This window comes from Vanellus vanellus, assembly GCF_965231255.1.
Source record: "Vanellus vanellus genome assembly, chromosome: 5".
In the NCBI taxonomy this organism is placed as follows: Eukaryota; Metazoa; Chordata; class Aves; order Charadriiformes; family Charadriidae; genus Vanellus; species Vanellus vanellus.
The window spans coordinates 54,661,122-54,676,750 of record NC_138910.1 but is presented as its reverse complement, the minus strand read 5'-3'; the positions used below and the strand labels follow the sequence as shown (position 1 = coordinate 54,676,750).

At 56.8% G+C, this 15,629-nt stretch overlaps 1 protein-coding gene across 1 annotated transcript; it reads right to left on the bottom strand.

The window, feature by feature from the left end:
• OLFML2B (olfactomedin like 2B) lies at positions 1-15,286 on the bottom strand (the record flags this gene model as incomplete). The annotated part of the gene is made up of 8 exons (XM_082483387.1): positions 1-1,679; positions 2,013-2,189; positions 2,664-3,194; positions 4,203-4,431; positions 6,289-6,465; positions 10,141-10,248; positions 13,751-14,014; positions 15,143-15,286. 8 exons carry the CDS (start codon positions 15,284-15,286, stop codon positions 1,078-1,080), a joined length of 2,232 nt encoding a protein of 743 aa, XP_082339513.1. The 3' UTR covers positions 1-1,077.
• Positions 15,287-15,629: the final 343 nt, after the last annotated feature.

The window sequence follows — 15,629 nt, the reverse complement described above, 5'->3', positions numbered from 1 at the left end:
AAAAAACCCTCCGTGCATATCCCTGCACCCAGAGGGTGAACCAGACCCAAAGAAAGCCCCAAACAGCTGCAAAGGTACTTGATCTTTTATTATTAACAGCAGGTAAATACAAGATGCTGCCGGGCTAGGAGGGCCGGGGACGCACCCCTGTGACGGGGTCCCGATGGCCAACAGTGGGGACCAGGGCGAGGGCAGCCGTGAGAGGGCACAGGGGCTGAGACCCTGCGGGAGATGGAGCGGCAGCGGGATGAGGAGCGAGGGCCATCCCAGCCCTGAGGGCACCCCAAGGGCTCCCCCGGCTCTGCAGCTCCCTGCCCAGGCAGCCCAGCGCCCGGCAGAACAGAGCCTTCACCCGGCAAATGCCAAAGGGGACTATTTTGGGTTACAAAAAAAAAAAAAAAGAACAAACAAAAGCCATCTACACGTATTTACAGTGTCCCCCTCCCGCCGCTGGCTCACTCTGGATGCGAGTCGGAGCTCAGGGTGTTCTTGGCCTCCCCAAGGCAGGTTGCAAAGGGCAGAGCCCCAGCCAGAAGGGACAGTCCTCAGCGTAAGTGCCAGCACCAGGGTACAGCCAGTACCCATTGTACAGCAGGATCTCCGAAAGGCCTGCTGGCCATCGGCTGGTAAAACAGTCCCTAGAGACAGGACATTCCCATGGGACATGCACCCCCTCCACCAGGACAGGCAGACATCAGCGTCCCGCCGGAAGCCTGCAGCAGAAAGGCCAGCTTTGCACTGGTTCTGCGTCTTTTGCTGATCATCTTTAGCTAAAAACCTCATTAGGAGGACTGCGTCTGGGCCACCTCCTCCTCCGTGGGCAGGAGAGCCGGGTCTGCCCTCCCGAAGGAGGGACCCTTCCCACGGGAAGGGAAAACAGAAGCAAGGTTACAGCAAAGACGAAGGGGGTGGTTCTGGCCTGGGGATCGATCTACAATCCACCATAAAAAAAAACCAGCTTGAAACAAAACCCATCATTTACTCTTTGATTTGTACAAAATAACAATAACAATAAAAATAATAACAAAAAGGTGCTGGTGGCCCCTGGCTCGCAGTGCCCCACTGTGGCAGGGGGTCTCAGTAGGCAAAGATGACATGGTAGGTGACTTGGTGCCCATTGTCCCAGGCATAGAGCAGGCGGTCCTTGGGGTTATAGTCTATCTGCGTGGTGTAGGCATACTCGTTCTCAAAGAGCAGCCGAGGGATGATCTGCGTGTTGGTGTGCGTGTCAAAGGCATAGGAGATGTTGGCATTCCTCTTATTGTAGCTGTCGACCGCGTACAGGACCCCGCAGATGACAAAGCAGTTCCCGTAGAAGTTCTTCCGCAGCCCCGTCCGCCACGTTGTCTCCTTCTGAGTGCTGAGGTCAGCTGCATTCAGCTTGCTAAGCACGATCACCTCCTGGTTGAAGCCCTCGTAGTTGATGGCCGGGTATATGACCCACAGGCCGTTCTCATCCACGGCAAAGTCCACGTCCGAGTGGCCCCGCCACCTCCACGGGGTGGACTCCTCGTAAGCCACATCATGCAGCATGGCCCAGGCAGCCACGTACCGCTGCTTCAGGTCATATTTGATGATGTTCCGTGTGAAGGCCCGGTTGTAGTAGAAGGAACCATTGTAGACAACGTGCCCTGTCCCGATCCAGCTGTACGGGAGTTTGTAGGAGTTGCTCCAACGCCCTGTGGGGGAGACACATTGTTGGTGAAACCCTCCCTTTGCTCTGGGGTTGGTGGCCCCACCACACCAGATGCCAGCACCATCTTCCCCCAGCCCTGCCTGCACTCCCTCCCCGGCCACCAGCCACAGCCTGGCATGGTGACAAGCAAGTCCAGAGCCACCATGGGCAGCCTGACCTGTCCTGTGCCCTGAACCCCACGTGCTGGGTACCAGTGCCCGAGGGGAGGATCACTGGGCAGAGCATCCCCCCATGTTGCAGCATCCCAGGAAATGGGGACGCTAGTTGGACCAGCTAAGCGGCAGTCAACACAGCACCGAGGATGGCGCAAACCCACCTTGCTTGAAGTTGTCGAGGTTCCTGAACTCCACCAGTGTGTTCCCATAGTAGTAGTTGGTGACGTAGATCCGCTCCTCCCGGGCCAGGGGGTCCTTCATCCAGGCCCCCTCATTGCGCCCATACGTGTTCTGGGTGGTGGGCCCCGAGATGGTGGACAGCGTGTCCTTGCAGCGCCCTGCGAGAGCAGAGAGAGGCTTGCAAGGCCCAAGGCAAGGCAGCCATGCTCTCCCCACTCCTGCTGAGGGTCTGCAGGCATTACTCCCCCTCCATCTCCCTTCCCACCCAGCAGGTACCCCTGTTGCCTCGGCCTGGGCTCAGCTTCATGAGCCCCAGCAGCGCAAGGCAGATCCTACAAAGAGCACCCCATGGCGTCAGCCATGTCCCTGCCCTGACCGAGACCTGTCCCAGGTCCATCTTGGGGGAGGCCTCTTCCCACCCTGCCCAACCCCTCAAACTGGAAGGGGACTACAGCAGGTTCCAGAGTTAACAAGGAAGTAAAATTCGGTGCCCCAGTGAAGCACTTGCCCAGCCATCATCTCCATGACACCTCCCACCCATGACCAGGTGTGCTGCACTTCGCAGGACACGCTGTAGGCATGTCAGCCCCCATGTGCGCAGCTGGATTAGTGCAGGACCTGCAAACACTCACCGATGATGTTCCTGATGTCCTCCTCCTCCAGGGCCTGCTTTGGTGTGGCCGGAATGGTGGGGCTGACCGGTGTCGCTGGGGTGCTCGCCTGTCCCCAAGCTCCTGGGCTGCTCTCAGGGGCAGGGCTTGTCCCCACATCACTCAAGGTCCCAGCAGTGGTGGCCATGGCAGGGTCAGGGATGAGGCTGGTGGCTGCGGGCAGGGTCTCTGTGGCTGTGGCCACCACTGTGCTGGCCAAGGCTGCTGGTAGCTGTGGGGTCCCCTCCTCCACAAGCCCCGCCGGGGTGGTTGTCAGCTGGCTCACAGTGGTGGGGTCCGGCGTGGGCCCGGTAGACGTGGCAGGGGACAGGGGCACCGTGGCTGTCGCGGCAGTGTCGGCAGCCGGCGGGGTGGTGGGGTCGTTGCCGGGAGTGGGCGGCCATCCCACTGGGGAGGGCTTCCTCACGCCCTCGCCCGCCCGGCTGCTGGGCCTCAAGAGCTGGTCCTCGATCAGCAGGTCCACTGTGTTGTCCCCACTGAACAGCTCATCCGCTGCCAAACACAAGCACGAGTGTCAGCCCCACAGCGAGTGGGAGCAGGTCCCCTATGGCCCCCCTCCACCTCCCCCTCCACCTCCCCCACCACTGTGGCTCCTCCATCCGCTTCTCCAGGCTTTCTTGTACTAAATCCACATTAATTTCCAGCCAGAGAAGGGCTGGATGACCGGCAGGGTCTGATGGTGCCCACTTTAGGAGGTCAGTAAGACCCCATTACGTCCATGCCCACCACCTCAGGCTGAACGGAGCAGGAGGTGACAGTCTGCGATTCAACCCTGCCAGCTCCCAGAGATGGGGCAGGATGGAGACAGCTGTAGAGCCCAGCCACATCCCACCCACCTTACCCGGGCTGCCAAAGCAGGTGCCTCACCCAGGGCGCGGGACCACTGGTCCCCTTCGCTTCTCCTCATCTCAGGGATCTCACAAGCCCATGCACGACTCTACTGGCCGACCTCGCTGCTGAGCTGGCTCTGCACAGAGAGGGCACTTGCCTTGTTTGCCCGTGCTGCCAGGCCCTGGGGGCTCAGTCCCCTGCTCTCACCATGGCCAAAGCCACAAGCAGCACCTTGCTGAGCCAGAGGGCAGCCAGCCACAGCTCTGAGCTGCATCCCTGCCACCCCGACCACTGCACAATCCTCCTGGGATGCCATGGGGCCGGCAGATCTGCAGGACTAACATACGTAATAAACTGCTGTTTACTCTCAGGAAAGGTGTTGATGTTGGGTGTTTTAAGTCGTAGCAGTGACCTGTTTCCTGAGCTACAAGGGATTTTCCATGGAATACCACCACTGCACTGCTGCCTCACATGGGGCTCAAGGGCTGCACAGCGGTGAGGTACCAATTGCCCCATCTCCTCCTGCCTCCAAGCCTTCCTCTCCATGGTGGCCCCACACACTTTGCCCACACGTTTCCAAGGGACAAGGCAGGACGTGGGGACGGATGCTGGTTTTGCTATGGGACACAGCCATCCATCCCGATGGATGCAGATGCAAACCCAACTCACGTTGCTCCTCGATGTCGTTGTCCGACTCAGTGGACTGGGCTTTGTAGTAAGTGACCCCTCGGACGATGGTGGGCTTGGAAGGAGGCCGGCTCCTTATGTGCAGCTTCCTCTGCAAGAGCTGCTTGGGCTTCTCTTCCTCCGGAGAGAGGTGCAGCTCTGGGAGGGACTCAACAGAGTTGATCTGCTGGGAGATGGTTTCATCTTTCAGGAATCTTTCTTCATATTTGCCCTGGAAGAGAAGCATGAGGGTATTACGGTATAGGTCAGAATGGCCATGTTTTGGGGGGATGGGGCAGGTCAGGCTGGCCAGTGGAGTGCTCTGTCCTCCCTCCTTTCTCAGGGTCAGCCTCAGTCCCTTCTGCCATGGGAAACCCCCCGGGAGACAGTGGGGGTGGCAAACCAGTGCGGCCTCTGCCTGAGCTTGGTGCCACCCTGCAAATGTGGGACTCGGTGCTCAATAAAGCATGGGTGGTGGGATGCAGGGCGTGTGGGCAGAGCGAGGGGACCCCAGGGTGGCATTATCAGGGTACAACCCTCACTGCAACCTCTCACATTGTCCCCCCACCGGACACCCCCTTGTATGCCAGGGACCGGTGCCGGCAGCTGATCTGTAGAGAGTGTGCAACGTGCACCGAGGCTTGGTAGAGCAGAGAGGCTGAAGGCACCTTCCCAGCAGGGCCGGGAACCCCTTGGAGCAGGGACCAGGACTCCCTTCCCCCCAGGTTAGGGACAAGGAACCCCCTCTGGGAGGGACTGGGAACCCTGCCGGGGCAGGGACCGGGATCTCCCCCCAGGGCTGGGACCGGGAACCCCGCGCAGAGGCAGTCACCAACTGCCACAGCTCATGCCTGAAGGATTTCATCTCGTTAAAGGAAATCGGAAAGACAGCCTGAAGGTTGAAGCGGTGCCCATTTGGCTGAGAAGACGGGCCCAGGGTTCCTTCGCAGCCCTGCTGCAATTAACAGCGAGGAAAGGGGAACGTTGGGAAATGAGGTCACTCAGGGTAATAAAAGCCCCACACTTCGCCCTCCTGCCTGGCCGGGGATGGCTCCTCTCCAGCGGACAACGGAGCCCCTGCTCAGGTGACAGCCCGGGAAGCGGGGGGAGAGGGGGCCTGGGACTGCCACTGGACACCCTCTGCCGCAGGACGTGGGTCCCCTCCAAGTGGAGTGCACTGGCACGTGGTGGGCAGTGACATTTTCCCACCCGCTGCTCCCACAGTGTGTGTGTGAGAGCCCACTCTTCTCCCTGCCGGGGCACTTGGGGACCCCACTCCTGTTGTCAGCTGCCATGGGGGACAATGTGCAGGGCTGTCCCCACCCCCAGAAGCTCAGCACCCCTGTTTGGAGCTGGAAATGGTGCAGCAACCATTCCTCCCTCCCCAGACATCTCCTTTGCCCCTGCAGAGTGGTCCCTGGTACGAAGACGGGATGGTCCAGAAGCCACCCAGTAAGGACCAGAGGCCACCCTACATTGCACCATCAAAGCAGCAAGGGGGTCAGGACACCCTGGGCCACCCTTTTCCCAAAACACCCCTCTCATCAGCCGCACAGAAACAGCTGCCCCAGGCAGAGGATGTCCCCATGCAGAGCAGACCCCACAGGGACTCCCATGGTCTGGGGTCGGGCACCAACTCTGTGTCTGGAACCAGCCAGGCGCGGGGGCTGGCTGGGAGAGGGGGGTAATTCCCTGGGAGGGAGGGCGACAGGCTGTCCCTCCACCGAGCCCCCAAGCCCTGCTAATCAAAGGCTCCGAGTTTCCCAGCGCTTCCCAGCCGGCCCCGCAATGACATCACTCTTTCCAAGCAGCACGGCCGCCGCTGACCTCGAAACCCAACAACCCTGTGGGAAGGGGGGGAGGCCTGGGGAGCAGCTTGCTCCTGTTCCCTCCTCCGTCCTGGCGGCAGCTGGGCTGTGCCGAGAGAAGCAGACCGGAGCCAGAGGAACGGAAACGGGGTCAGCCGAGCCAGGAAGAAAATAACCCTGGGCCGGTGGCCTGCTGGGGGCCACATCCCGGAGACACCCTCTGGGCTGTCTTGCGCAGCAGCAGCCACTTTGAGCTGTGCAACCTTCTGGGGCGGTCATACCTCCACATGCGTGTAGGCAGCCTCAGCGTCCCGCTGCAGTGAGCTCTCGATGTCAGCAAGGCTGTTGGTGATGAGGCTGGAGCAGTTCTCCCTGTCCCTGCGGTGGGGATCCTGCAGACCCTCCTCCACGTTGGCTCCTGCCCGGTGGCCTTCCTGTGTGAAGTTCCTGGACATGCCCTAGAAAAGCAACAGAGGAGACTTTACCCCATGTAAAGACAAAGGATGGTCCAGGGCCCCCAAACCTGGCCCAGGAGCCAGTAAGCTCTGTGCTCCCATCCTGGGATCACAGCTGGGCTTCTCCATGGAGCTGTGTGCTTCAGCTACTAAGAAGGTGCCCCTGACCCCACTGGGATCCAGAAACCCCATCCCTGGCATGCACATCCCAGATCCACTCTTTGCCATGGGGCCCCATGGAGGGGGAGAGTGGCCTTGAGGTTCTTCAACACACATCTTTAGATGGAAGAGGAAAAGACAAGCTAAAACATCCTAAGTCCCAGCCTCATGTCCTTTGCCTATGACAGCCATGTTCACCTCTCATTTATTAATCCCACTTTCCTAGCAGGGTCCCATCCTGGCTGGCCGCTGCCTGCCTAATCCCCGAGGCAAGTCCTCAAGGTCAGCATCCCACTGGTCTGGTTTCTGTTCTCCCAGTCCTGTCCCACTGCCCAGACACGCAGAACCTGGACTCAGGAACTGCTCCTCCCACAGAAGAAAGGGACAATTTGGGGAGAGGAACAGAACCAGTGACCCTCAGAGAGCTGTCCCAGACTGGGAGGGAGCTGGGGCGGGCTGCAGCTCATGGGGCAGCTCAGGGCAAGCAAATCCCTTTGCACTTCCCAGTCCCCCAACCATAGGCATGTCTTTAGGCATGTCTTGTCACCAAGGGGTTTTTGCAGTCTCTGCTGGTCTCTCCTTGGTCTTGTCCATCTTAAATGGCAACTGCTTTGAATAAGTGGCACATCAATCAAAGCATTTTTGCACAGCGACTGGGGGCGGTTCCCACTGATCCTTCATTTTCAATCTGTCCTGCCATTAATTTCTCCTAAAACCCTCCATGACCTCCATCTGTGACCTCAAAACGGCCAGCTGATGCAACAGCTGCAAACTGAAGACAAAGCAGAGAAGCTGCCTCGTTAGAGAAGGCGCTGGCTCTGAGGACCAAGGATTTGGGGGTTCATTCCCTTGACCGACATTTGTGTAAAATGCCTTGTTATTCTGGAAACACCTCGCAATACCTTTTCATCGCTGCAAAAATACCATCCTGAGTTCAGATAATCCCCAGCCCTTTCCATGGGTATCTGAATTCCCAGTCTTTACCCAGGAATTGTGAGTCACAGCTTTATCGTGTAATTTTAAGGCTGAATCAAATAACTCAGGGACTTTTCAGCAAGTGTTTTGCCGTAGAAAGAAAAGGAATAGGGGGTCTCATGATCCTCTCCTAGGAGCAGCGCAGGAGTAGAAGCGGCTTCAACACCCTCCTCCTTTTGGGATAATGGCCGATTCCGACAGCCTTGTGCCCTTATCACTTATTCTGTGTAATGTTTGACTTATGATCTGCTTAGGGATAAAATCTGCCTCCCCTTGAGCAGGGAGGCACCACCAAAGCCCAGTCTGTGATGCTGCTTGAGGCTGCTCAGCTGCTTCGCTGGGGGAGCAGCTGCCAAAAGCACACCCGCCTGGGAGGCCGATGCTTTGAAGCGATGCCAGCCTCTTGTTCAGCATCTCAGCTGTCCGTTGTATCAGATCCCACGGCCGATGCAGGGTGTGATCCTCCTCCTCCTCCTCTCAATGTACATTTACGTGCTAAGCCAGCAGCAGGAAGCGTTTCACACCTGCTGCCTGCGCTGCCTGCACCAGCTCTGCCCTGCCCCAGCGGCACTCCATCTAACCCAGACCTCTCCTGTCCTCCTCCATCCCACCCAAGCACCCGCAGGCAGCTTCAGCTGCTTGTTACATGATCTTACAACCGTGCTTCTGGGAAATTAAAGACCCAAATCTGTGAATTCCCCGCTCCTACACCTCCACTGCTCCATCTCTGGCCATACTGCTTCAGCCAGCCCAGACTACTTCTGCCCATCTGCCTCACCACGACGGGCTGTCAGCAGAGCAGCCACACTGCAAGGTCACCCCAACGTGCCCAGACAGACAAGTGCCACCAGCACTGCTCACGCTGAACCCCCTGTGCAGGGACAGGCTGGTAGACAGGGCCACATTGGTACCGAAGAAGAGCACACATGAAGTAATCCCTTGTGTCATTTGTCAATACCCAAACTTCTAACTCTTACTTTACCTTGGCCTCCGACTCGATATTAGGCAAGGTTTTTGAGGAACCTGCGCTCCCCACTCGCTGACCTGGTGGGCTGTGTCTCTCTGGCCTGATCCGGTGACAGCATCTAACAGCACTGTTTTCAGTCAACCAGTTTCAGGGTAAGACAAATTCATGGACCACAGATGCATAAATGATACCAAAAATGGGTTGTCCCCTCCATCATCCTTAATGCAACTAACTGTGGATGTTAAATAGCGATAGACCATCGATCTGTCCTGATGGGGCCCTTTGTGTTCACCACAGCATCCCCAGCTCTGGGCAAGCCCAGCTCACCATGTCATGGGACAGGGCTCAGCCCCACCACCAGACCCATGGCTACTATTGCCACGGCAGCAAAGGTCCCTGATGGGGACACACAGCACGGGGCTGGTGGCACAGCTCCCACTTCCCTCGCTCCTCTCCCCTAATTAGCAAAGACTCAGCAGCAAACCCAAGTAACAACTGGAGAATACGCTAAACCACAGGAAGAGGGTGGGATAGCATACAAAAACATTGGTTCTTTGTTATTCTTAGACCTCAAAACCCCTTTTCTCCCTTTTGGGTCAATCACCGTGCTTGGAAACCCCGTGCCCCCCAGGCAAACGCGCTCCTCCCGGCTGTCTCCTTCCTGACCCCGGGATGGAGCACGCCGTGCCTTCCCGAAACACTTTGCAAGTGGAATTTTGGCTTTATAAATCATCGCCTCTTGGCTCCTGGCTGCAGACAAACGGGACTGCTCCGCTCCGAAAAGAATGTGAAATTACTGTCCCAGATATGGACCACGGGAGAAAACTCCAGTATTTAATCTGGCAACCTGTTGCTACATAGCTGAGCACAGCTCAACAAACTGCAAGCCCTACGTTGTCTTAGCCAAAGAAATATTAAACTGTATGGAAGTGAAAATGATTTCACTGGAAGTCTGCTCTAAAAAAAAAAAAAAAAAAAGGAAGGTACTTTATCTATCTTTTTAGCAGTGCTGAGGGTTCAGCTCTTTTTAAACACAGGCCAAGATGTAACTTGGTCCTTAAGGAATTTGACCTCCTTGGCTACCAGCTGTCCCAGTGAGCGTGTCCCAGCATCAGCCCTGAACCACTCACCCCTGCAAACAGTACAAAAGCACCTGGCTGAGAGCAATTATCCAGCCAGCACAGACATAAAATTGAGAAGAGGAAAAACTTAACAGCAGGTCCTTCGGAACCCCAAGGAGATGCTGGTCCTGGTGAGGCCACAGCTGGGATCTTGCACCCAGTTTGGGCCACGAAGGTTGGGGAACGTTGGAGAGGGTCAGGGGAGGCTGATGGGGTGGTGATGCCCTGGGCACTGCCTACGAGGAACAGCGGAGATCTAGTTTGGAGAGTCTAGTCTGGTCCAGTTTGGACAGTCTAGTTTGGACTAATTTACTTTCAGCCAAATAGTTAATTAACATTTCTTCCAAAAGGAACAAGGCTCTGAATGCACTAAAGGTACTAAGTACTTGACTTGAGGCAAGTCCCACTGTCCCACTGAAGGCAAACAGCCTCGAAGAAGAGCAGGACTCATCTTACCTCCTCGAGCTTTTCCACCCGACCCACCAGCTTGGTTGTGACCGAGTGCAGCTTCAGAAGGTCCAAGCCATAAAAGGCACTTTCCAGCATCTCGACAATGGAGGACAGCTGCAAGGCAAAGGGAGGACACCGTCAGCCGCAGGCCCTTGCTATAAAGTACCCTGCATGGTTTCTACAGCCAAAAAGTCAAGGGCAACGCACCCATCTGAGCACAAGAAGTTTATTAAAACACAAGTTTTTGTTTACACAGCTCTTCCACATCACTGCTGCAGTCAGGAGCATGGCATGCAGAGAGTTTCAGGGGTTCAGGAACATATTTTGGGTGCTGGGGATTAGTAAGCAGAGCAAGGAGGAGCACCATGGTCCTTGCCAGCTCTAGGCAGGCTCTCTCACAAGCCCAAAGGCTTAGCTACACCACCAGTGACGTGACTGGCAACAAAAGAGGCAACAAGCATAAAAGTGAGTTTGACATCAGACTCTGAGTTCATGCCATCCCATGCTTTTTTTGGTGTTGTTTTTTTTTTTTTTTTCCTGGAACAAGAAGAAACTTGTTAAAAAAATTTAAAACATTCACAAATGCAAGAGTGAAGCAATTGAAATTCAGTGCCAGCCTGGTAACAGTTTGCTTCCCTGGAGAACAACTTTATCAGAGGGATGCTGCCTCCTCCTTCAATCACCCATTTCATTTAATTCACCTCTTTCTTGCAGCGGGAAAGGCTGTGTCCCCGTGTCCTGCCCAGCACCAGCCCCTGCTCACGGGTCCTGGGGATCCAGCCAGCAATTCCTTCCTTCTGCCTTTCATAAGATTCCTGGTGCTCACCCCGCAGATGACAGCACCGAGCCAGGCACAGGCTGGTGGGGGAGAGCTCCCAGGCCATGCCCTGCCTCTCTCCCTCCAGTCCCGCATGTCCCCATGTGTCCCCACACCTAGCGTGGTACTGCAGACTTTACAGCCCCGATGGCTGGGAAGTATTTTCAATGTGTGGGAATTACTACGAGGCGCTGACATTTTCTCCCAGCAGCTAGAAACTGGTCAACAGAGCTCCATAAACATGGGAGAAGTACAGGCAGCACTGCTGGCAGCGCTCGGAGTTTCCACCCCCGGCCTCTGCAGTCTCCCTGTGGAGCTGACAGCAAAGGAAAGATTTTTTGGGGCCAGATAAAATGGCAGCATTAAGAGACAAGGACTGTTTTATGGCTATGCATCCACTTTCCACTGAGAACTGGAAGGAGACGACCGATACAATGCACACAACCTGCCAGACAGCCACTGGAGACATGCGCTTTCCCTCCCGGCTGGATAATTTCCATCGACACGCAAAGGTTGCAGACTTTATTAACCACCTTCTAAATCTTCCTGAACACAGACTCCTTGCGCAGACTCTGCATCTGAGACCCCCCAAAACGCACACCGTGCCTACGAGCGGAGGAGCAGCAAGCTGCAATTTCACAAAAATAGATGGGAGGGTCAGCTACCCCTGCCAACACCACGCTGGCCCTCCCCAAAACACCGCACCGACGCGCACATCAACTCACTCTTTCTTTCCCTTCACCCACCGCAGACTTTGCCTCTCATTGTCTGATGGTCCATGCATTCCCGTGGGACCTTATTAAAGGCACTTATGGGACTGAAACCTCCATTCAGCACTGCGTTGGGGTGCCTCAGGGGTACCCTTGTTCCCCGGGTTTATATACTCCCTTCCTCGCTGTTCCCTTGGGGATACGTCCTCCAGCCCACCTGTTGTAAGGGAGGGCTCTCATTTTGGGGACTTTTCCACGGCTCTTTCACAGAATACCCAGGGGTTTTGAGTCAGAGCATAAGAAAAACCGGTAAAACACAACAGACGTAGAGCACAACTACACACATCGCGCTGCTGGACCCGGAAAGAACGATGCTCATCAGCCCGGCAAGGAAAGTAAAAACCCTGGGGCTGTTAGGAGCAATGAGGTAGCCTGGCCCAGCCCTCCCGGCCCCCCACCAAAGAGCGTGGGGAGCTGCTCCTCATGAGCCATGTGGGAGATGCTCCTTGTGAGTCATGTAAGAACTGGAGCTGCGTCCTCTCCTGCCTCCCTGCTTCTCCTATGAGAGGTCGCTCTTCCCAGCGCGCCCGACCCCAGGAGGGACTCTGTGCTCGGCAAGAAAGCAAGCCTGTTTTCACAGCTCCCGGGGTTTTACTTTTGCAGCAAAGAAAAACCCCACGTGTGTATATTTGGATAAACCTTGTGAAATCGTTTGGCTGCAAATCCTTGCGAAATGAGCTGGGGAGCCTGGGCCAGTTCCTAGAGGACAAGCTTTCACACCACAGCTGGCTGTGAGCAGCTCCCCGGTGGGAAGAGGCAGCTGGAGCCAAAGGCGCAGCAAGCCATGTCGCTCTGCTCCTCCTGGAGGCTGACGGGCTCCGGAGAGGACCGGGAGAGAGGTGTGAGCTGCTGGTGGAGGAGCTCTGCCTGCCTCCGGGTGGGGACTTCAGGGGTGGCTCTGTCACCCTCAGAGGTTGTCCCCTCCCCTAACCACAGAGAGCTGGCGGGTCCTCATCTAAGGCCAAGTGGGACATCCTAGCTTCTTCTGCAGGCGTGGGACCACCAAACAGCTCCAGACTGGGGCTCCTCCTTCCCTGAAATGATGGATTATCTGCCTGTGCCTGTTTACCTTCCCTAGCTGCAGGGGAGCTTGGACAAGAAGCTGCTAACTGTCTGCAGTCAGACAAGATGAAACACATCCTCAAGCTCCAAATTAATTAGAACAAACCCATAATGGTGGCCCCGGAGGCAGGCTGCCCCGCAGCACCTCGCCTGCTGCCTGCCTTCCCACCTGAGCTGGGACTAGCAGCACCGCCATGGAGTACGTCCCATCACCACCCACACGAATGCCACCAGCACTCAACCTTCTGCTGGACCAAGCCAGTGGCTCTTTGAGGAGGATTTCTGCTGCCCTATACAGGTAACAAACTGGCAATGCCAGCTGCAAGACCAGCAAAAGTAAGCATCCAAGAAAAGTCACGAGTACTTAGAACAAACACTGTCATGTTTGAAAAAGAGGTACATGTTACTAAAGGGGTCGAATATTATAGTGTGGAAGTGTCAGCACTTGAAACAACAAAACCCATCCTACCATCAGCCAGCTGTGTAACACACCCTTACGTTGACGCATCAGCAGCTTTTGGTCCAAGGAAGCCAAAACAGCTTTTTGCGTGCATCCTCAGGAGCCTCTCTCCGCCACAGGAACGAGACCTGGCAGCTGCTGAGCAGAGCAGAGCAGAGCAGAGCCATCCCTCCGGGGACACTTAGCGCTGGACAAAGGGCAGGGAGCAGCCCAGTCCCTCCTGGGCTTCCAGTGCAGGCAGCCACAGTGGACCCCAGTCAGCAGGGGATAAATCGGGCAGCATGCTGCTGGGTGAATCATCAACTGCAGCTGCTTGAATCAATCCCTCACGCTGAGCTTGATTTTTTTTTTATAGTCAACATGCAGACATAAAAGTTACTAGGAGGTTAGACAAAAAGTTTAGGAAAAAGATTTTTCGGAAAAAGATTTTTCAGAAAAAGATCCGAAAGAAAAGGCTTCAGCAGATCTCCCCCTCCCAAAGGAGCCCCGAATTCGAGCTGCTCCTACCTTCAGGTCGCTGCTCTCTGCCTCCCGCAGCTTCTTCAGCCTGAAGTCCCCCTCGCATGGATTGAGCGCTGAGGGGGGGGCCACACACGCACACTTGCAGCTGGGTCCTGACGTGATGGTTTCCACTGTGTAAAAATCCTCCGTTTTGAAAGCACCTTCGTTAATCCTTTGGCAGGCGCCGCGGCCCAGGGGTCTGACCAGGCATTTGCACCGACAGTCGGAGCCTTCGGACACCGCCTTCACCTTGTCGTAGTCACCTAACAGCTGAGCACAGGTCACCGGCAGTTAGCAAACTTCTTGTCCTCTGCTTGCCCAGCAAGGGACAAGGGCACCCTGGACCTCGAGGTCCAAAGAACAACACGTTGGACACCCTGAACATCAAGGAAACTGGCCGGCTCTTCCAAAATCTGCTGACCAAGAAATTTTCTAGAGAGAGCACAGAGCTTTCTGATCCCTACCTACAAAGGGAATAAAAACTGGCTTCTTCCAACAGGGTATTTTTTATTCCACTTTGCGTAAAAATGGACCTAGCTGCTTTGAATTTTAAATACAAGAATTTTAAATATGAACCCCATCCAGCTGTCTTTTAATGCTCTGTGTCCAGTAGACCCAAGAAGTCACCTGCTACCCTCGGCAAGATTTCTTTACGTGGGCAAACAGGGTGAGGGTGCTCTGGAAGGGCAACTGAAAGCTACCCTATAAGCAACGTAACCTGGTGGTGAAGCAGTATCTCTGATTAGCCCCATACAATGCCAGGAATTTCCTTTACGGAGATTTGCAGACAGCGCTTCTGAAAGCCCAAGCACAAAAATAACTTCAACGGTATGTTTCCAATAGTCTCCACGTTAGCCATTTCCGAGGGCAGATAATAGCACGCAGCCTGATCGGCCAAATCTAACAGAAACCGCCACCGCATCCCACTGGCGGGGAAAGAGCCAGGGTCCTGGATCCCTCCCCTCTGCACACAAAGAGGTTCTACCAATTCCCCTCCCGAGGAGCTCTCTGTTTTTCGAGTCCTCCCAGGGAAATAATAGGATGGAGCCTGTGCCCTACTCCCCGTTGAACTTCAGTGAGTTCACTGCACCCCAAGCGACAAAACTCCCTGCAGCTGCACTCACCCAGCACGGTCGGCGAGTGCTGGGCGAGCACGCAGCATCACCCAGCACCACCGAGCATGAAGGTCCAGTATCACCCAGGGCGTGCGCAGCATCACCCAGCACGTACCTCCAGTATCACCCAGGGTATGCACAGCATCAACCAGCACCACCCAGGGTGCGTACAGCATCCCCTTCCCGGCACAGCCCAACCCCACGCCGCGGTACCCCCCCCCCCCCCCCCCCGAGGTGCCCAGCATCCCCCCCCTTCCCGTGCCCCGCATCCCACCGCGGGTACCTGGGAGAGGATGTTCTCCTGGTTGTCCGCCTCGTCCTGCAGCGGCTCAGCGGAGGGCCCGGCAGTACCGGCGGGGGGGGACCCTGCCCGGCAGCCGGCGCCCAGCGCGGCCAGGCAGAGCAGCAGCGGCAGCGGCCGAGCCATGGGCGGGAGGCGGAGGGGGCCGGGACCGGGGCCGGGGCCGGCGCGGAGCCGCCGCTGACTCGCTCAGGTGCGGCGCGGCGGGCGCGGGCGGGGCCGGGCCGGGCTCCCGCCCCGGTCCTCCCTCCCCGGTCCGTCCTCCCTCCCTCCCTCCCTCCCTCCGTGGCGGGACGGGCCCCCGGGCGGGGCCGAGCGGGCGGCGGGGCGGGGACGGACCGGGGCCGCGCCGGGCGGTGCTTTCCACCTGCGGCGTGGGTTCCCCGCAGCCCACCCCCCGCCCGGCGGCGGTACGTGGGCCCGGTGCTCAATCTGCCTCCATGGGAAAGGGAGAGCCCTGTCCCGGGAG